The 22303-nt window shown below is 34.7% G+C and overlaps 1 protein-coding gene across 2 annotated transcripts in view; it reads right to left on the reverse strand.

Annotated features, from left to right (window-relative positions):
• Positions 1–22303, reverse strand: part of LOC141506896 (interleukin-10 receptor subunit beta-like) — a 108933-nt gene that overhangs the window by 72204 nt on the left and 14426 nt on the right. For both annotated transcript variants that reach the window (XM_074214083.1, XM_074214080.1), the window contains exons 2-7: positions 17470–17558; positions 16354–16389; positions 14628–14663; positions 5444–5567; positions 4619–4788; positions 3203–3360 (exon numbers count right to left, since the gene is read on the reverse strand). In XM_074214083.1, coding sequence (XP_074070184.1) covers positions 3203–3360; positions 4619–4788; positions 5444–5567; positions 14628–14663; positions 16354–16389; positions 17470–17524 — 579 coding nt within the window. In that variant the 5' untranslated portion in view covers positions 17525–17558. The remainder of the gene's footprint in view (positions 1–3202; positions 3361–4618; positions 4789–5443; positions 5568–14627; positions 14664–16353; positions 16390–17469; positions 17559–22303) is intronic.

The following is a 22303-nucleotide window of genomic DNA, read 5'->3' on the forward strand; positions in this document are numbered from 1 at the left end:
CTCCAGTGATTCACCTTTTGTTAGAACTTCTCACTATGACCACCTTGCACAGTTCATCATTTTATTGAATTGTGCAAACCCCCTGTGCCATAACAAGACACTGATCCAGGAAGGGTGTGGGAAAGCTTAGACTTAAGCAAAACAAACTAAGGAGGTACACAAATGTTTGAAGCTCTTTTTGAGATGGCAGAAAATGGGATGCTCATCAAAGGGTTGCTCCAAAAAGTGGGGAATCAATGAACAAATTATATCATATAATTGTGATAAAATACTATTGTTGTGTTGATCAGTGTAATGATTAGCCACTTCCAGATAGCTGAAGGACTCAGAATACAGAATGAGACTTTTTTTGAACATGTACAATATGGAAATTTCTTTTCATCAGTTATACCTGTTCATAATGGGTTTTTCTTGGGTTCTCAATTCTGGTGGAGGGGTGGGAGTAGGGGGCTGGGCGGGGTGTGAGAAGGTGGATTTTATCTGATTAAAACTTTGCTTTCCAGTTTATAATATAATTTTTGTCAAATAGCCTGAATTTTATCTTAATACTTTGAGACTTAGGATTTTACTGAATATCATGTTTATATGTGGGGGAAGTGAGGTGATGCAGTGGATTAAAGTGTCAGGCTTAGAGACAGGAAGACTAATCTTCTTAGTTCAAATCTAGCTTCATACACTTAAAAGTGTGTGACCCTAGGCAAGTCATTTAACTCAATTGCCTCCCTCCCCAAAAAAGTGAGGACTAAAGGCCCAGAGCTGAAATGACTTGCCCAGTGTCACACATATAGTCAATCAGAAGCAGAGTCAGAACTTTATTTCAAGTTTATTTTTTATGTTACCATTTTGCTTAAGTTATCATTTCATTAATTTTTATTTGAATCTCCAGGGTTCTCTTAAGTTGATCATCTTTATCTGCAAAAATAAATATTTCTGTTTCTTGTTCTTTTTTTGCCCAATGCCTCAATGCCTTTTTCTTCACTTAGAGCTATTTATAAAGCCATGTGAAACAAGAATAATGATAAGGGATATCTGAGTATCAAAGAAAGAATGGTTGACACTACTAATCTATAATTTGAACAATTTGTTTTTGTTTCACTGCCATTCTGCTCCTAGAAAAGATTCTCTTTTTTGAATCTTAATTCCCCTTCACAATCCATCTTCAAAAACTGAAGTTTGTTTTGCTTCTGACTATTCTCTGTATGATTCTACTCTTCCTCTTAAAAATGCCCTCCTCTTGCCTTGTCCCCATCAATTTCCCCATCAAATTGACTGTATTTCTACATCAAATACTATTTAACTTTCCCTGGCCCAGTTAAGATAAAACTGCAGTTCACATAGTACTGCCTTCCTGCCCCCACCCCCTTATTCTGTACTTAGATATGGTTCTCCTTACCTATCCAAGCATGAGAATTAGTAAATTCCTTCCTTTTTTGGTGCAATCCTTTTTCCTCTCCATTTTCTCTCCTCTTTTATGATAAATTACATCTGTTTCTCCTTTTTCATCCTCTGCTTCTCTTAATACCCACTAAATACTTGAAAATAAGTACTTTATTCTGAAAAAACATATTTCATTTTCTCAGATGTACTTACTCTTTTATGTTTCTCTTGACTGAATTTCAGAGTTTCTGCTCAGGATTGAACTTTTCATCAAGAATTCTTGATAACTCTGTTTTCCCACAGAGATCTACATTCCTTTCCCCCTTTATGATTATATTCAGTTTTCCAGAGTAAATTTTCCTTTGTTCTAAGTCCTTATCTTTTCCTTTTGGAGGAATAATATAGTATCCCAAGATCTTAAGAAGTATTCATGTATGAGTTGGCTATGGTTCCTTGATATTTGATTTTTTTCTTTTTTTTTTTTTGTTGTGAATTTATTTTTTAATTTGATCTAGAAGTTCTAGATTTTGTTTTGTTTTGTACTGATTTTGCTGGGCAGTGGGGTTAAGTGACTTGCCCAATGTCACAAAGGTAATTATTAAGTGTCTGAGGTCAGATTTGAACTCAGGTTCTCCTGAATTCAGGGCCAGTACTCTTATCCACTGGGCCACCTAGCTGTCCCTGAAGTTTTAGATTTTGGCTATGACATTTCAGAATTTTTCATATGAGAATTTCTTTCAAGAAGTTATCTGTGTATTGTTTTGTATCCTGTTAGTTTGCTTAAATTATCATTTCATTAATATTTAGTTGAATCTCCAGGGTTCTCTAAGTAGACTATCTTATCTGAAAAAATAGATAATTATGGGGGTGGCTAGGTGGTGTAGTGGATAAAGCACTGGCCCTGGAGTCAGGAGTACCTGGGTTCAAATCCGGTCTCAGACACTTAATAATTACCTAGCTGTGTGGTCTTGGGCAAGCCACTTAACCTCATTTGCCTTGCAAAAACCTAAAAAAAAAAAAGATAATTCTGTTTCTTGTTTTCTTTTGCCCAATGCCTCAGTGTCTTTTTCTTCACTTAGAGCTATTTATAAAACTACATGAAACCAGAGTGATGATAAGAGGCATCTTAGGATCAAAGAATGATTGACATTACTGATCTTTAATTTAAGCAATCTGGTTTTTTGTATCATTGCCTTTCCTCTCTTCTCCTAGCACAGATTTTGCTCATAGGTTCTTAATCCTCCCTTCAAAGAATTTTTCAATTCCCCCTTCACAATCTATCTTCAAAAACTGAAATTTCTTATGCTTTTTCCTGTGGTTTGAATAATTTTTTAATTTATGATTTCTTGAAATATGTTATACAGGCTTTTTTGGGGGGGGAAATGACATACTCAAAAGATTATAAATAGAGAAAATATGAATTCTGGCATCTGTTTGTAGGATAAGAGAAAATAAGGAGTTGAAAATGACATAGTTTGGGTAGCTCGGATGATTGGAAGGATGATGATGCCTTAACTGGAATTGGAAAGTTTGGAATAGTGATGTCAAATACTACTGAACATTACATTGAGAAGAGGCTTATCCCTTCCAAATTAAGGTCCCTTTGAATGATATGGTGAACTTGCAATTTGGAAAATCACTTTGAAACTTGAATAGAAAATGGGGCTTTGACTGGGGAGACACTAGGCAGGCAAACCCACCAGCAGGCTGTTTAAATAGTTTTTAGTTTATGATGTATACTTTGAACTAATATATATTTTTAAACAAGTTAAACATAATACATTATAATATTTTTATTGTTGTAATTATATTAGAATACACTTACCTCGTCTACTATGTCATGTGACTTCACTTTAATGACTACTGATGAAATAAATTCTTTTTCATTATCCTTGAGGTTAGATAAGGATGCTGGATGATGCACAGTGACATTAATTGTATCCTTAAAACCAAAAATACTAACTTCTGGTGGATCTAAAATTGCTGTTTAAAAGAAACAATATGAAATAGTTAATAATTGAGGAATCTTTTAAAGACAATAATAATAAAACTTATCTCACAAAGTTTTCCCTCAAAGAATCTCAATGCTTTACAAATACATACATACATATATATATATGTATATATATATATTTTCAATGTGCCTAAAAGACATGAAATGAAACAAGAATCATTCTCATTTTTACTGGTAGGAAAAATGAAGGATAAAAAGACTAAGTAAATTCCCCAAAATATTAAAGTGAATTGTGAAAGCATTAAGGATAGAATCCAATTAAATGTCTTAATTTTTATTCTATTCTATTCTATTATACTACATATAGCCAGATCAGATTAATTTTTTTACCAGTATTTTATATGCATTTCATTATTTTCAATGCAACAAATATCAAATTATTCCAAATTATTTACTTATGTGAAATTTTGTTATCATGAAAATTTAACAACATTCTTAGACTAGTCATTGACAGCTACCTCTCTTACTGAAATAACTAGAAGCAAATGGAAAGAATCACTATAGTAGACAGAACAGAGTGGGTCAGCAATCCTTTTTGCATAGAGTAACCTCCAGGACTAAGCTAGCAACAACTGGTTTAACGAGTATGCCTAAAGTATAAGGATAGTGAAACTATTGGGTATGTAAGTGGGTGTATATGATGTGGAGTGATAGAGTGGTACTATAGCTGTTAAACTGCCTATTTCTTTGGGAAAGAAAGTAGTATTATTCATGCACTAATACCATCCCCTTTCTTCTTCAAATTTTTAGATAATATGCTTAGACACAATCACATGTGCATGTATTTGAAAGAGTGTTGTTTTGTTGTGAATTGGGAAATGAAAGAAATTAGAAGTGCTACCCACCAAACAGGATTGTTGTGAAGGTAAAATGAGAAAACAATTATAAAGTACTTGGCAAACCTTAAAGCACAAGTTTAACTCCTAGTGCTGTAAAGATACAAATTCTCTGAACTTTAATAATCTTATTTTTTTAATATGCAATATTTAATATAGGCTGTACCAATCTCCCAGAAGAATTACATAAGTGCTTGGTAAACTGCTAGGCTTTATACACATTGGTACTATTATTAACAATAAAACTATGTAATTTGAGTTTCTTGAAAAAATGAGAAGTTTTGAAGAGAGATGAAAATGCTGATTGAAAAATCTACAAAAAAGTCAATTCTATTTTATTTTACCCCTAAATTTGTAGAAAAGTAAACAAAATGAATAAAAACCAACTTACTCTGTGTTATGGGAAAGAATTCTACTGCACATTCAACTATTTTTTTTGTTCCATTGAAGCCTGCTACAGTGAAATAGTAGGTTTCCAAAACCTCATAACTATCTATCAAGTTACATGACGTTTTTGTGATATTTATGCAATTTTCAACAGCCTTACATTCTTCTTCTAGCCTGTATTGAAGGAAAAAGAAATACGAAATGATCAAACTAACGGTTCTGTACAGTGAATCACAAACTCAGACAATACTTGAAGCTTTAAGTATGTAGTCACAGAGGAAAAATCATTATATGTGCAATTGGGGGAATTAGTAGTAACTCTGGGGATAGATAACTAGGGAACTAGTGAGATGGTGGGAAAGTGAATGTTTTGGAAGATGAGGCAATAAGTATCTGATTGCAGCAGGGGTGGAACCATAATGTAGGGAAAAAATAAAGGAAAGAATAAACTTCTTGAGAAGAGTGAATGCAACAATAGTCAAAGGTACATATAGAGGACTGGTTTTGGTAAGGAGAAAGGTTACCTCCTCATGAGAGATGGAGTAGAGGAGGAAATTGTGTCAGATAATATCAAGGAATTACTAAATAAGGGAATAGAGAAAAAGGGAGGATGTGCTATAGGAGGCATGAGAGGAAAAAACATTTGAAATGGCCTATATGATAAGTAGAAGTCAATATTAGTAAATTTTTTCCCCTTTGGCTTAAAAAGGAAGAAAAAAATCCAAAAAATTTAATTTTTGGATCTATCACAACTAGATTTCTCCCAATAGTGTTCTCCCTCAAATAGAAAAAGAAAACCATTTAGCAAAATAAAAATTGTAAAACGGACCTTATGTTTATGGAAAACACAGTATAGTGACTTGGTCGAGTGGCATTGCTGCTTAATTTCCAAGATAAAATGGAATGAAAATTATGAGATTTCATCGTTAAACTGCAATTCTGCAATGGCAATTCTAAAGAAAGAAAAAAAAAATTAACCACAACAGCTAGCAATATTGGGACAAAAAAAGGGCTTATATTCAATTGTTTCTTAACCTACTCACTAGTAACCTACATTTAAACAGCACAAAAAGACCTGAGAGAAATGATTATTTATAGTCAATGTTTTGGATATCATAGTTCCCTCTTTTTCACTTGTTCAGTCTCTTGAAGAACATTACTGATAATGAGACTGAATTAACTCTCCTCAGTCTTGGTCAGAATTGTCCTAAATTTAGAAGAAATTTAATCTAAGGTGAGGAAGCTTACTTTTACTCAGGTTTGGGTAAGGAAGACTTCTTTGATTAGATTGCCTAAGGTCAGAGGTAATTTAGAAGTAAATGACATAATCCAAGTTCTTTATAATTGGTCCAGCCCCCTTATTACAATATTCTTTCTCTCTCATTACTTGTTAACCAATCAGAGTAGATTGTCACCCTCTGGGATACCTGCTTTTCCAAGGGCATATAAGCAGGAAGCTCATCACCATAAATGTTTCTGGCATTTTCCATGACTGTTTTTGACCTTCAAGAGTGCCAGTGACCTCTTTTATTAAAATGAGTGTTATAAATAAAATGATTAAATTACCCAGGAATTATGTCTCTCAATCTTTTTAAATGAAAATAAAGTCATGACCTATCAAACATTAGTTCAGGAAGAGTTTTCTCCATCAAATCCTGAGGATCTTGGAAACATGAAGAAGTTTCTCATGACTAATTTCAAATGATTCTTTACCAAAACAAGATGATTCTTCTACTTTGATCATCCTTACAATATTGCTGTGATGTGTATATCATTCTCCTGTTCACTTCACTTTGTATCATTTCATACAAAACTTCTCAGATTTTTCTGGAATCATCCTCTTCATCATTTCTTACCACAATAGTATTCTGTAATTTGTTCAGCAATTCTCCAATTGATGGGCATACTCTCAGTTTGTAGGCAGTTAGGTGGCACAGTGTATAGTGGGCAGAGCTTAGGGTCAGGAGAACATGAGTTCAAATATGGCCTCAGACACTTATTGGCTGTGTCACTTACCCTCAGTTTTCCTCATCTGTAAAATAAGCTAGAAAAGGAAATGGCAAATTCCAAATATCTTTTCCAAAAAACTCAAAAAGGGCCAGGAAGAATTACATGTGACTGAAAATGACTAAACAACAACTAAATAATTTTGTTATATAAGTCCTTATTCTCTTTCTTTGATTTCTTTGGAGTACAGACCTAATAATATATTGCTGGCTATGCCCAATTTGTAGTTTTTTGGGCCTAGTTTCAAGTTACTTTCCAGAATGGACTAGTTCAAATACACTCTCAACAGTGTATTAATATTCCCATTTTCTCACATCCCCTCCAACACTATTTTTCTTTTCTGTCATCTTAGTCAACCTAATAGGTGTGAGGTGGTACTTCAGAGTCATTTTAATTTGCATGTCTCTCCTTATTAGTAATTTAGAGCTTTTTTTTTATGGTTACTGGTAGCTCGGACTCTGGACCTATGGTCATTGGGTCAGTTTAGGAATGGTCCTTATTCTAACTAATAAGAAATCTTGGAAATGTGGTATCTATCAGAGAAATTTGTAGAGACTTTTTTTCCACAAGTTTTTGCTTTTCTAATTATAGTTAAACTAATTTCCTAGATAACATTTTATAAAAGATTTTTGTATCAATATTCATAGGAAAATTGGGCTATAATTTCCTTTGTTTTGGTTTAAGGATTAAGATCATACTTACGTAAAATTTACTAAGCCTTTCTTTACTTATTTCTTCAAACAGTTTATATAATATTGAAATTAATTGTTCTTTAAAGGTTTGGTAGAATTTGCTTGTAAATGCATTTGGTCCTGATATTTTTCTTCTTAATGAACTCATTTATAGTCTTTTCAATTTCTTTTTCTAAGATAGGATTATTTAAATATTCTATTTCCTCTTCTTTTAATCAGGGAAATTTATATTTTTGTAATATTAAACTATTTCATTTAGATTGGTAATTTTATTTGCATATAGTTGGAAAAATTAGCTCCTAATGCTTTTATTACATGAACTCCATTGGTTGTGAATTCACTTTTTTCATTTTTGATACTGGTGACTTGATTTTCTTCTTAAATTAATTAATAGTATAAAAAATTTTTTAAAGCATCTAACTTTATTAGTGCAATAGTTTTTTAAACTTTCATTTTTTGTGAATCTCTGCTTTGATTTTCAGTATTTCTATTTTGATGTGTTATTAGGAAGTTTTAAATTTGTTCTTTTCCTAGGTCTATTTTTAGTTGTGTGCCAATTTAGTGATCTCTTTCTCTCCTTTATTGATATAAACATTTAAGAAACGTTAATTTTTCCCTAGTGTGGTGAAGTTTAACCAATGGTGGTTCAGACCTGATTCTTTACTATTTCTTCTTCTATTTTTCTTTCACTTTCATTCTTACCTCCTTTTGTAATTTTATAAAGAAATATGGTCTTTCTTGTTTGTTGCTAATGTTCTTGGTCATGGTATTCGATTACCTTTCTTGTATTTCTGTTGTCTTCAGTGTTTGCAAATTAAGGTCCAAATTTTTTTTGCTTCTTTTTTTTTATTTGAATGTTTATGATGATTAGGCTCATTCGTTAATGATTAGGCCCAATTTTATATCCTATGTCAACTTGGGTTGCACTGTGAGTTTCTTTTTGCTCTTTAGAAAATAATTTTTCCATTCCCCCCCTGCATTTTCTGGTATGGAATAATCTCATTTTATTCAAATTCCTTTCCTTTATATTTGAGGGTCTGTCTTATGGTCCTTTGTAAATGATTTTTGTCTGTCATCAGAATTGTTAAATTTAACCACTTATGTATCTTATAGTTTGCTGCATGAGTTTTTTTTTTTTTTCCTTAAAGAGGCAGTCTCTGGTTCTTTTGATGTACCTTTTGTTTTCAGTGTACAAAAGTTCTGGACAGTTCTGAACAGGCTTTTTTCCAATTGGCAAAAACTTGCTTTCTCTCTCTCCTATTAACCCTCCCTCAACTGAGAACTAAAGAAAACAAAAAAATTCCTGTTACAAACATGCACTCAAGGAAGAGAAATTATTGTCTAATTATATATGTATACATATACACATATGTGCATATATACATGTTTATGCTGTGAAATTATTAATGTGAAGATTTTTTAAGTTAATCACTGAAAAAATAGCTATGAAACAGATTTGAATTTAATTGTATAGGCCTTAGTAGTAGAGTTTGTAAGAGTTTTGGTACTGAACCAGGTGCTTTAAGCTGGTCTTTTCTCTTGAGGGTCACGAGTTTGGTGAGGAGTAGATGAGTCAGACGGTCAGATATTTTGCAAGGCACTGGGCTCCTGATCCTGAGTGCTGGCATGGCACTTTCCAGGGGGTATTACTCATTTCTGTGTTTTCTCCACTGCTCTGGAGACCTCTTCTTGCTTTGTTTAAGGTGTTTGTCTTTTCTAAATAGATATAATTACAGTTTGAGTTTAGATTGTAAGGTGTGTCTCTAATAATTGAGGGACTGTGACCTTTATAACTGTTAACTGCAAGCTGTGCTAATAAATAGATTATGCTTGGACACAATCCACCTTTATATAGATTTTTTTTTAGGTTTTTGCAAGGCAATGGGGTTAAGTGGCTTGCCCAAAGCCACACAGCTAGGTAATTCTTAAGTGTCTGAGACCAGATTTGAACCCAGGTACTCCTGACTCCAGGGCCGGTGCTTTATCCACTGTACCACCTAGCTGCCCCTTATATAGATTTTTTTATTGCAACACTGCATAATGCACACACACACACACACACACACACACACACACATATATTATATATATATATATATATATATGTCTTATTCTGTACTCTGAGTCTCACATTTCTATCAGAAGATAGACATCATATTTTTTTTTTTAGGTTTTTTGTTTTTGCAAGGTAAATGGTGTTAAGTGGCTTGCCCAAGGCCACACAGCTAGGTAATTATTAAGTGTTTGAGACCAGATTTGAACCCAGGTACTCCTGACTCCAGGGCCGGTGCTTTATCCACTACGCCACCTAGCCACCCCGAGATCATATTTTATAAGCCTTTTAGAATTTTGGTTAGTCATTACCCTAATCAGAGTTCCTAAGTCTTTCAAAATTATGTACCTGTACAACATTGCTATCATGTATAAATCGTTTTTGTTCAATTTTTCTCTGTTAAGCTCATACAGAACTTATGAAGATTTTCTGAAACCACTTTCTTCATAATTAGATCATAACTTTTTTAGCCATTCCTGAACTGCTGGCACCCCTTTAGATTCATATTCTTTGCCACCTCAAAAAGAACTAGAAATATTTTTGTTTATCTTTAAGAGTTTCTTTGGCTAAGACCTATTTCTTCTCATTCTATCCTCTCTCTAATTTCCCCTTCTCCCCTTTCTCTCCTGTTTACCTACTGAGTGAAGCACTATTTTTTTTAAATCTATATCTAATTTTCCCTCCTTTGATCATTTGAGATAAGAATGAGGTTCAAATGTAAGTTACTTCCTCACCCCTTTCTCCTCATTAGTATAGTCATCTATTTGTGTATTAGGTAAGATAATTTTCCATAACTTTTCTTTCCCTTTTCCCCTCCTCCATTGGTATAATCTTCTCTTTCCTTTCCTTTCATCTTTTTTTGTTTGTTTTTGCAAGTCAATAAGGTTAAGTGATTTGCCCAAGGTCACACAGCTAGGTAATTATCAAGTGTCTGAGGTTGGATTTGAATTCAGGTCCTCCTGACTCCAGGGCCAGTGCTCTATCTACTGTGCCATCTGGCTGCCCCTCCATTCATCTTTTAAGAATATCAAGATATGACATTCCTATATCACCCCTGATGTTGCTTGGGTTCTGAGGAGACATAAATATCATTTCTTCATATTAGAATGTAAGAAGTTTAGCCCTATTTTGTCTCTTATGATTGTTCATTAAGGATGCAATCTAGTTGAGTCTGTGGTTCTTTTGATGTACCTTTTGTTTTCAATGAACAGAAGTTCTGGACAGTTCTGAACAGAAGTTTTTTTCCAATTGGTAAAACGTTTATATTTTTTTAACTCCTGTGTTTGAGTTACAAAGTTTCTTTCAGTCTTTTCAATAGAAATACTTTGAAGTCTTCTATTTAATTAATGGTTCATTACCTCACCCCACTATGATTATTTTCAATTTTGCTGGGTTAGGTTTTTCTTCTTCTTCCATTTTTTTGCAAAATAAATGTTTATTTGTTCACAGTTAGACATAAGAAACTGTCTTGACATTTTGAGAACATTCTAATAAGGACAGAAAAACCTTTTGATTTCAATTCTCATTCACTAAGATTGTACCATTTTTTCTTGCAATTCATATTTATGGCATTTATTGTGGATTGTTTTTGACATGCTTACAAGTATGGAGCAGGGAATGGATTGAACCGTTTTTGACAAAAGACATTTTTAGTTTTGAATTAAAAGCAGGTAAAAAAGAAGTGTTGTCATTTTGTCAGAGAATTCCTTTAAACTGCAAGTTCACTCTATTATTCTGAAATTCTGTGAGGTTTACAAAACTAGACTGCATCCTTAAGCAAAAAAAAAATCTGTTCCTCCATAATCTTTGTGATCCATAGGAAAACAGAATCTTTTGAAAGTGATTCCTAATTCTTCCTAGTGTAAAACACTTGGTGCTCCTGGTTAAACCCATATTTGGAGTCAACACCATATTATCCTGCTATAAAGAATACCCTCTCCCTCCTCTCCAAAAATGGCAACTGAACTTAGCCTACAGGTTTCAAATTCCTAAAGGTATCCTTTGAAAAGAGATTGAATTTAGGAGGTAAATCAGTCTGTTTGCTCAAGGATAATTTTTGTGAAGTTAAATTTATTCATTATCCACTGAGCAATGGGGAAAGAAGGGACAAAGACACTAAACTTTCATTAACTCTTCTCAGTGATAGTAAAGTCTGGTTAGGTAAATAGAACCGCCCATTCACAGTGGACAGCTTAGTTTTGTGAACAAACCAATCCCTTCAGATTAGCATACATAGATTACAAGATTGTTTTAAGAAAACTGAACTATTATGTTTTCATTAAGCAACTAGTCAATAGTTCTGGAGCCAAATATAAGACAAGGGCATACAGAAGCAACTTAGAGGTCAATTTGGATAAATTATTCTTGATTGTTAGCCTATATTCTTTGCATTCTCTGATATATTCCAAGCTCTTCACTTCTACAAAGTGGTGGCAGTTAAATCATGTGTGATCTTGCTTATGGCAACTTGGTACTTGAATTCTTTTTTCTTTCTGACTGTTTTCAGGACTTTTGATTTGTCCTAGATGCTCTGTACTTTGGCTATAACAATTCTAAGAGTTTTCATTTAGGGATTTCACTGAAAAGTTAATTAGTGGGAGTCTTGCTCTTTTTATTTTGCCCTCTTAATTTAAGAGATCTAGACAGTTTTAAGATTTCTTGAAATGTAATATCTAGGCTCTTTATTGATCATGGTTTTCTGGTGGTCTAATGATTTTTAAATTTTCTCTCTTCCATCTGTTTTCTAAGTCAATTGATTTTTTTTTTTTTAGGTTTTTGCAAGGCAAATGGGGTTAAGTGGCTTGCCCAAGGCCACACAGCTAGGTCATTATTAAGTATCTGAGACCGGATTTGAACCCAGCTTCTCCTGACTCCAAGGCTGGTGCTTTATCCACTATGCCACCTAGCCGCCCCCTAAGTCAATTGATTTTAATGTGAGGTACCTTAAATTTTCTGTTTTTTTTTTTCTGCCTTTTTACTTTGTCTCATGAAGCCAGTGGCTTCTATTTGATCATTTCTAATTTTCAGAAAGGTCGATGTTTGGGAAAGATTAGTTATCTTATCTTTTCTTAATTCCTTGTTAATCTACCTGTTAATTATTCTCTTTCCAATTTTTTCTTCCATAGTTCTCACTGACCCTCTAATTCCTTCATTTTGCTTACAAAAACATTTTAAACTCTTTTGTCATCTTGTCCTAGAATTCTAGTTGAATTTGTGTCTGAGTCTTGGTTTCCTTTGGGATTTTACTTGGAGATGTAGATGTTTCTCTGGGTTTGCTTAATGGGTGCCTCTGTCATCATAACAGTTTTTTTTTTTTGCAAGGCAATGGGGTTAAGTGGCTTGCCCAAGACCACACAGCTAGGTAATTATTAAGTGTCTGAGGCCGGATTTGAACTCAGGTACTCCTGACTCCAGGGCTGGTGCTCTATCCACTGCGCCACCTAGTTGCCCCTCATAACAGTTTTTTATGGTGGGATTCTTTTTCTGATTGCTCATTACTCCAACCTACTTCCTGACTTTAATCTCAATGTTAGGATCAGACACAGTACATTTCTGCAAGTGCCACTTTCTTGGAGGATATTGAGAGTTGTGGCATTCCAGATCACAGAGACAGCTCAAGCTGGGGACCTCAAAGCTTTGAGTGTTTACAAGGTGGTCTGACAAGGACAAAATATGATCCCTAACCTTCCCCTCTTCTTCTCCCTCCTTCCCCCATCTATGTTCTTCATATTGTTGACTTGGATTTTAGTCTGAGCAATTGTAGACTGGTGCAGGATGCAAGACTATGAGCTTCTTTTTGGACTAGGATTCCTGCCCTAATTATTCCTCTGGAGGGTTGGGCTAGAAGTTGGAAATGAGATCTCACTCTGTCTTGGTATGTGAGCTAAATAGCTAATGATTTCTTTTTTCGTTTGTTTGTTTGTTTTTTTGTTTTGTTTTTTTGCAAGGCAAATGGGGTTAAGTGGCTTGCCCAAGCTAGGTAATTATTAAGTGTCTTTGAACCCAGGTACTCCTGACTCCAGGGCCGGTGCTTTATCTACTATGCCACCTAGCAGCCCTAGCTAATGCTTTTTTCTGAATTTCCTTGTTAAGTAGACAGAATAGAGCTCTCCTCTCTGCCATCCCTAGGCCCAGGTCCCCTCTTCATTCTACCCTGGATCTGTAACCTGGATCTAGACAGTGAACTCTAAGTTGCCAGTAGGCACCTGCTCCCTTGTGCTGCTTATAGGGTTTTGGTATGATTACCCTAATGACAGTTTTGTTCTGCGCAGCTGGCTCCTGAACAAATCTGATCATCCCTCAATGTCTGCTGCACCTGACCCAGGATTACAAAAATGACTTGCTGTGACTTTTCTTGGATTCCTCCATTGGAACATAGTCTGGTGCCTTTTCTAGATCCATTTGGAGGAGGTTAGTATGTTTGTGGGAAACTTTCTTCTTTCTTCTGTTCTGCTGTCTTGGCTTTGCTTTTTGCATTTTCCCTATATTATTTCTTGCATTATGGTGCACAGGTTTTTTTGAGTTGTTGAGTTCTTCTAGGAGATCTATAATCCTTTTTTTTGAGATCTATAATCCTTAAATCACCCATCCCTGTCTTTGAGATTATTATGTTTGGCTTGTATGGAGATTATCTTTTCTTTTAATATTATTTTTTTGTTTTCCTTTCTTTCAGATTTATCTGAAATATACCTGATTATACCTGAATACACCTCTGTATCTTTGCATTTCTAATCTATTTTTTCTCTTTTTCTTCTTTAATGAGGTACTCATCACTGTGAGTTCAAGTTTTTCTATTCTGTTGGTTATTTCTGCTGTAAAATAATCGATATGTGGAGGCATAATACAGAGTCAAAAAATAAATCTATTCCCTTTCCTAATGCTTATAGAACATTTGAGGGCAAGTCTTAGATTTCCTTCATAAGAAGGTTGCAAAGATAAATTATTTTTTCATTGTTTTATATCTTCCACGCCAGTTCTCCCTTCCATTGACAGGGATGTTCAAGAACTGATTATGTATTCATAGTACCGTACAATTTCCTGTATCAGTAGTTCATACCAATTTTATTCAATATTTTAATCCAATATCAACAGTGAAGCAAAAGGAGGCATAAAATTGTGTTCTAGGTTCTATTAAGTTGTTGCTCCGTTTTACTAATGGAAATTAAGAAAAAGCTATTCTACTATTCTCACTATTAAATAATCACTCCTAAATAATCTAATTCCTATTCAAAGTTTATTCAAACCACTTAAAAATTTCTTACCCATTGAGGTATTTGAAGATATAAAGCAGATAGATTCTAGAAAAAAGAAGATAACAATTAGAATCATAATAAATATTTCTGTAGGTTAAATTTACAATCGAATTGACTACTGCATATATGTAATTACTGTTTACTTTCTTACTTAAGCATATTTGGGTGTATTTTTTCCCCAAGTTAAAGAAATTTCAATTAAATGGCTCCCAGATAATCAACAAGAGCAATCATGATGATAAGAGTATTAAAATCAGAGTAAATTAAAATAAAAATCAACCAGGACAAGGAAGTTTTTAAGCTAATGTGTGTAATATTAAAATAAGAAACATACTATGCACCTATATATAATATTTAGCATGGCAGGAAACACTAAAAACAATGGTTTATTAATTAATAAATAAATAATCGATTTTATAGGGAAAGGAATTTACCAATAGAGATAGAAGAGAGAAATAAAAGCTGTTAACTATTGAGATGATGGTGGTGGGAGAGGTACTGTGGTACTGCTGACAATGCAAGAACACAGGAAAAGATAAAAGAAGTGGAAAAAACAACAATAACCTACTAGAAAATGGAAAGACAGATTATTTAGAGAAATTGGCTTGTTGGGAGGTAATCCAGTTCAGTTTGTATTGGTGAGGTGTACAATCATTTTTTTTAGGTTTTTTTTCCCAAGGCAAATGGGGTTAAGTGGCTTGCCCAAGGCCACACAGCTAGGTAATTATTAAGTGTCTGAGACCGGATTTGAACCCAGGTACTCCTGACTCCAAGGCCAGTGCTTTATCCACTATGCCACCTAGCCGCCCCCCAATCATTTTTTAAGTTGACTTTATTTGCATAGTCATACAAACGATGGAAAGGTACAGAAAATACAAGACCTAAGTGTATTTATTGTTTGCTGATTATAAAAAGCATATAATTTGGCAGAGCAGAGCATAGTCTATAAAGGCTCTCCTCCAATAAATTGTCACCTATATACGTTAGAATTATTCTTAATTCCTTAGGAGTCCACAAAACAACTATTCACTGATCCTCTTTTTATTGATATAAATCAAGGTATGAAAACAGAGACAGACTTGCTGTTCTAAAGCTGTCCTACACAGAAGTCCAATGGAAAAAGAACTCTAAAAATTGTAACATCTTCTAAATGCTTCTGTTTGCAGATGATATTGTTTTGACTATATCAAGTTCTTGAATGCTTTATGTCTTTCTCAAATCAAAATAAATGAGCAAAACAAGCTAATTTTTAGGGGGGGGAAGTGAAGAGTGTATATTATTCAGATTATGCCAAGAAGTTAGTTATTTAGTGGTTACTACTAAGTTAGTATATAATTCATTAATTCTGAATGAGTGTTGCATGTGAATATTAAGCTGGATTGAGAATTAAAAAGTGAAGAAGGCATTATTTTTTCATTGTTTTATGTTTTCCATGCCAGTTCACCCTTCCACTGACAGGGATGTTCAAGAACCTATTATGTATTCATAGTGCCATACAAGTTCCTGTATCAGAAATGTAGTTCATATCAAATTTATTCAATATTTTAATCCAATATCAACAGTGAAGCAAAAGAAGGCATAAAATTATGTTCTGGGTTCTATTAAGTTGTTGCTCAGTTTTACTAATGGAAATTAAGAGTTCAAAGCTATTCTACTATTCTCACTATTAAATAATCACTCCTAAATACTCTAGTTCCTATTCAAAGTTTATTCAAACCACTTAAAAATTTCTTACCCAATGAGGCATTTGAAAATATAAAGCAGATGGATGCTAGGAAAAAAGAAGATAACAATTAGAATCATAATAAATATTTCTGTAGGTTAAATTTACAATCGAATTGACTACTGCACATATGTAATTACTGAGAATGTAATTACTAAGAAACTTAAGCATATTTGGGTGTATTTTTTCCCCAAGTTAAAGAAATTTCAATTAAATGCCTCCCAGATAATCACAAGAGCAATCATGAGTTTAGATAATGAAGGAATTGTAAGTAGGCTGTGACAAATCATCAGGGTTGACTAATGAACATGAAGTAGCAGAGAAGAGATTCAGGAAATGTAGAATTAGAAAAGAAGGCAAGTTTGTCATACAATGATATCAAAGGAAAGTGGAAGCAAAAGAGGCAAATAGGGTTAAATGACTTGCCCAGGATCAAATAGCTAGTGTCTGAGGCCTAGGATTTGAATTTGGGTCTTTCTAACTCTATGCTCTGGTACTCAGAAAATATTCTAAATATGGAAGAATATAGACAAAAAATTACACAGAAGTTAAACACATGGAGGTATTTCAATATCTATCAATGAAGGGAATAGCCACATTGAATGTATCACAGGTGCACTCAAATATCAAATTATTCTTCAATTGGGGGTGATGATCAACCTTGATGGACTCACTCATTTCATCAGTGCAATAATCAGGGACAATTTGGGGCTGTCTGCAATGGAGAATACTATCTGTATCCAGAGAAAGAATTGTGGAGTTTGAACAAAGTTCAAGGGCTATTTCCTTTAATTTAGGAAAAAAAAAACTGATATTTTATTGTCTGATCTTGTTATCTCTTATACTTTATGTTTCTTCTTTAAGGATATGATTTCTCTCTCATCACACTCAATCTGGATCAATGTACAACATGGAAACAAAGTAAAGACTGACAAATTGCTTTCTGTGGGGGGTGGGGGAGGGAAGTAAGATTGGGGGAAAATTGTAAAACTCAAAATAAATAAAATCTTTATAAAAATTAAAAAACAAACAAATTATTCTTCAAAGGACATAAGAAGACTTGCCAAGGGCTATCCTCTAACATTTAGTGATCACATGATTATGCAGGAAAGGTTAAAAAGAACTTACCACTGAGGTAGAAAAATAATAATCCAATAAATAAGAAACACTGGTTCGGAAGCATTGTTGTTAGGATTGACTTAATTTTGTTTTCACATCTGAAATGACATTAAATGAAAACATTTTCTGAATATAAAGAGCTTATTAAAAATATAAATAAATGGACAGAGCCAAGACAATAAGAGACAAAAGACAGAATTCAATAAATATTTATTATTAATTCCAACTATGACTACAACATTGTAGTGAGTGCTGTGGGTAACACACACACAAAATAAAACATGACCCAAGAGTTATTTCCTGGTAGATAATTGATCAAAAGCCATAGTTTTCATAAGTAGAAATGTAAATAATCAGGAACATAAGAAAAAAGTTCCTAAACTAATAGTATGAGAAATACAAATTAAAACAACTCATTTCATTTCTAATATATCAAGAGCAAAGTTAATATGAAATGGAAACAATCCCTATTGGAGGAGTTATAAGAAGACAAGTTTCTTAATCCACTCTTGGAAGTATCAAACTGGTTGAACTGTTCTGGAAATCAATCTAGAATTATGGCAGAAAAATGACTAACAACTTTTCAACGACCGATCCTGTCTTATTATTATAGTATAGATCTGTCTCCTTTTGTTGTTGTTTGGTCATTTTCAGTTAGGTGGCACAATGGATAGAGCATTGATCTTAGAGTCAGGAAGATGGGAATTTGAATCCAGCCTCAGACACTTGCCACTTATGACCTTGGGCAAGTCACTTGTATCCAGGGCCATCTCCAATCATCCTGATTCATATCTAGCCACTGGATCCAAAGGTTCTGGAGGAGAAAATGAGGCTGGTGACTTAGCACTAAAATCCAATTCATGTCCTTTTCGTGGCATCAACTCTCTGATGTTGTGGTCTTCTTCAAAAATGAAGGACAAACATTATTGTCTTGTCTGAACTTTTGTGAACCTCTTTGGAGTTTTTCAACAGAGGAAAACAGGGTTAAGTGACTTGCTTAGGGTCATACAGCTAACAAGGGTCTGAGGGTCGGGATTTGAACTGACAATATTGGGCACTCTATCCACTGCACTTCCTAGGTGCTCATTTGTTTCCCTAGCATATAGCAAAGTGCTTAGTATGTAGTAGGTGCTTAATAAATATTCACTGATTGATTAGTTACTAAAAGTTACATAGGAAAGGTCTCATGTATTCAAAAATAATTTTAGTAACAGTATCTGTAGTAGCAAAAATAATGTTCATTGACAGGGAAAGAATGAAAAACTTCTTCATGAATGTAATGTTGTTTCTTAGACTTTCATTCTTGCTCTGGATATACTGGCATCTCTTAGTACTCTTTATTTCTTGGTGAATTAGTTTAAGTCTACACTATATTACACACTCCAATCCCTTGTCTCCTCCTTCAATTAATCAGGTTTTTTTTTTTTTTTTTTTTTTTTTTTTTTAGGTTTTTGCAAGGCAAACAGGGTTAAGTGGCTTGCCCAAGGCCACACAGCTAGGTAATTATTAAGTGTCTGAGACCTGGTGCTTTATCCACTGCCACCTAGCCTCCCTAATTAATCAGCTTTTGAAGTCCAAATGAATTACTCCTAATCATGTGCAACTGAAAGGATCTAGAGAAACAACATGATTCTGGCTACAAATTTGTTACAGTTTCAACTAGGCCCTCACTAAAGCAAGTCAAATCTTTTTTACCTCCCTAATCGATTTGTTATTCTCATCACAGCTACTATTCCAAACTTCTTCATCCTATCTGTCTTCCCACTTTCTCCCCTCCCCCAGCCTCAACAGAGGACCTCACCTTATATTTCACCAAAAAAAAAAAATTGAGGCCATTTGCTGACAACCCCCCCATCCCTCTCCTCCCCATTTCATATCATTCAGGCATCTTCCCCTTTCTCAGTTATGTCTCACATGAAGAGGTGGTCCTTGCATTTGCTAAAGCAAAACTCTACATGTACCTTTTATCCTATTCCCTACTTTCTTTTGCTTACTGCCCATCTATCATCATCATGCTTTTTCTAATCTTCAGTCTCTACCTACTGGCCTCTTCTCTGCTGCTTTCAATACAAGTACATGCATTAAAAAAATTCTCATTTGATCCAACCATCCCTACTGGATGATGGGATTCTATAGTTCTTCTCTTGTTTTTGACTAATCCTTTGAGAAACCCAACTACACTAAGTGCCTCCATCACTTCTCTTTTAAATGCTCAGGAAAATGTTTTTATTTCATCTTTCAATTAAAACTGCTATCTCCAAAATTACCAGGAATCTGTTAATTATTACCACCAACAAAAAAATAACATTTAGTATGTATCAGGCTCTATGCTAAGCACTAAAGATACAAAACAAACAAACAAACAAACAAACAAACAAAACACCCCAAAACCCAAACCAACAAACCAAAAACAATCCTCTCTTCCACAAGGAGTTCACAAAGCAATGGGTGAGACAAAATACAACTAACCCTGTTATATACTAGATACATGCATTGTAAATGGGAAGGTACAGGGAAGGGAGAGAAGAGAAACGGCTTCTTACAGAAGGTAGGATATGAACTGAGTTTTGAAAAGCCACAGAAGCCACAAAGACAGAGCATCCAGGAATGGGAAAAGTCAATGAAAAGGTTAGAGTTCTGAGAAATGGAGTATCCAATATGATGAATAACAAGAAGACTAAATCAGCTAGACTATAGGAAGTAATATATAAGGAGAAATGTAAAGTATAAGATTGGAAAAACAGAAAAGAGTTGATTGTCAAAAGTCAAAATCTTGCATTCAAAATTTGATCCTGGGGCTATCTAGGAGTCCATGTTGTTGATTGAATGAAGGATGATATTGATGGGACCTTGAGTTCTCAGGGAGCTACCCAAACAACTAGTGCAATAACTCAGGAATGAACCTACACCAGATTGGCAGCTATATGACTGAAGAGATGTTGTAAAGGTAGATTTGGCAAAAGAAATGCAGGCTAAGTGCTAGTGATGGAGAAGAGGAATCAGGAAAGAGCCTTTGAGGATAACCGTGATTTTTTTTTTAGGTTTTTCTGCAAGGCAAATGGGGTTAAGTGGCTTGCCCGAGGCCACACAGTTAGATATTTATTAAGTGTCTGAGAACGGATTTGAACCCAGGTACTCCTGACTCCAGGGCCGGTGCTTTATCCACTGTGCCACCTAGCTGCCCCCGATAACCATGATTAATGGCTATGATGCTGGATGAAGATCCAGTGAGAGAGGTTCAGAAGGAGAACTGGGAAAGAACAATGTCACAAAAAACCTGGAGGGAAGAGTCTGTCAAGGAGAAGCATCAAAGAATGTCAACAGAAGTGAGGAAGAACCAGGATGGAGAAAAGGCTCTTAGTTTTGGCAAGAAGATGTTATTTGCAACTTTGGAGAGAGCAATTTCAGCTGAATGATGAAGTCAGAAGCCAGAAGGGAGTGTGGGCAAAAGCAGTGGAGGCATCAATTGGAGACAATCATCTTAGGGATGGATAGGTCAAGGCATTTTGAGGATGGGGACACGGGAGTGTTTGGAGGTAGTGGGGAAACAGGCAGCACATAAGGAGAGAGTGAAAATAAGTAAGAGGGGGAAGCTATGAGTTCAGGTGGGTTATCACTGCCTTTAGGCATTTGGCCTTTGGGTAGAATTGTCCCAGGGTTTCAGGCAGCTATGTGTAGTTTTAGAATGGAAGGTGATTTGTAGGGCCAGCTGAGGAGGGGATAAGGCAACTTCTGAGGAATTGCAGAAGGTTGGAGAGTGCCTGGAATGTGGCAGAAAGAGTTCTAGGAACCCTTCTTTCCTAGTGAGGCAGAGGTAAGACAATTGCAATAGCATTATAACAAGCTAGCTATTTAAGCAAAACTGTACCTCTCCAATCACAGGGCTCTCTCTGAAAAAACAGGAGGAAACAGGTGTTTCCTCAACTTCTATTCAAGTCTAATTTAGTCATTAAATTGTTTTTTTCTAATTTCATTGTCATCATTATGTATATAAATTTCCTGGTTTTGCTTACTTCTGCAATATTTCATGTTTCTCTGAATTCATTATATATGTCTTTTTTATAATACAAAAATATGCCATTATATTCATATATCACAATTTGTCTAGCCACTCTGCAAAAAAAAAGGGCATCTACTTTAATTCTAAGTCTTTGCTATGACTTTTATGGGTCCTGTCTATCTATCTTTATCTTCCTGGGAGTATATGCCTAAAAGGGGAGATCTGTACTTCTTGAGTTTTCTTAATTCATTCTTCTTAATTCATTCTTAATTCATTCTTCTGAATTCTGTGGAATCTGATTTTCAGAAGTACATGACTAACAATGTCTAGTATTCCTCTACAATAAAATGAAAATATAATGTGCTAGACAGACCTTGCCCTTAAAGGAGCTTATAATCTAATAGGGCAGACAGAAGGCAAACAAACATATAAAGAGAAAGCTATATACAGGATAAATAAGAAATAATTAATGGAGGGAAAGTAAGGAAATGCTAAGGCACTGGGAAAGGTTTCCTATGGAAGGTGGGAGTTGGGACTTGAAACAAAAGAGGTCAGTAGTTGGAGTGGAGGAGGGAGAAAATTCCAAGCATGGTGGGACAACTAGAGGCAATGCCTAGTGTTGAGAGATGAAGAGTCTTGTTTGAGGAAAAAGAAGAAAGTTGGTGTCTTTGAATGAAGAGGACCTGTTGAGTAAGGTACAGGAATAATGGAAAGATAGGAAGGGGTATTTTCAATTTGCTCCTGGGGGGGGGGAGTTGTTGGGGGAGAGGGAGAAAGAGGGAAAGAGAGAAGAGGAGAGAGGGAGAGGAAGCAGAAGAAAGAGTGTGTGGTGACTTGATCAGC

This window comes from Macrotis lagotis, chromosome 1 (genome assembly GCF_037893015.1).
Source record: "Macrotis lagotis isolate mMagLag1 chromosome 1, bilby.v1.9.chrom.fasta, whole genome shotgun sequence".
NCBI classification, from domain to species: domain Eukaryota; kingdom Metazoa; phylum Chordata; class Mammalia; order Peramelemorphia; family Peramelidae; genus Macrotis; species Macrotis lagotis.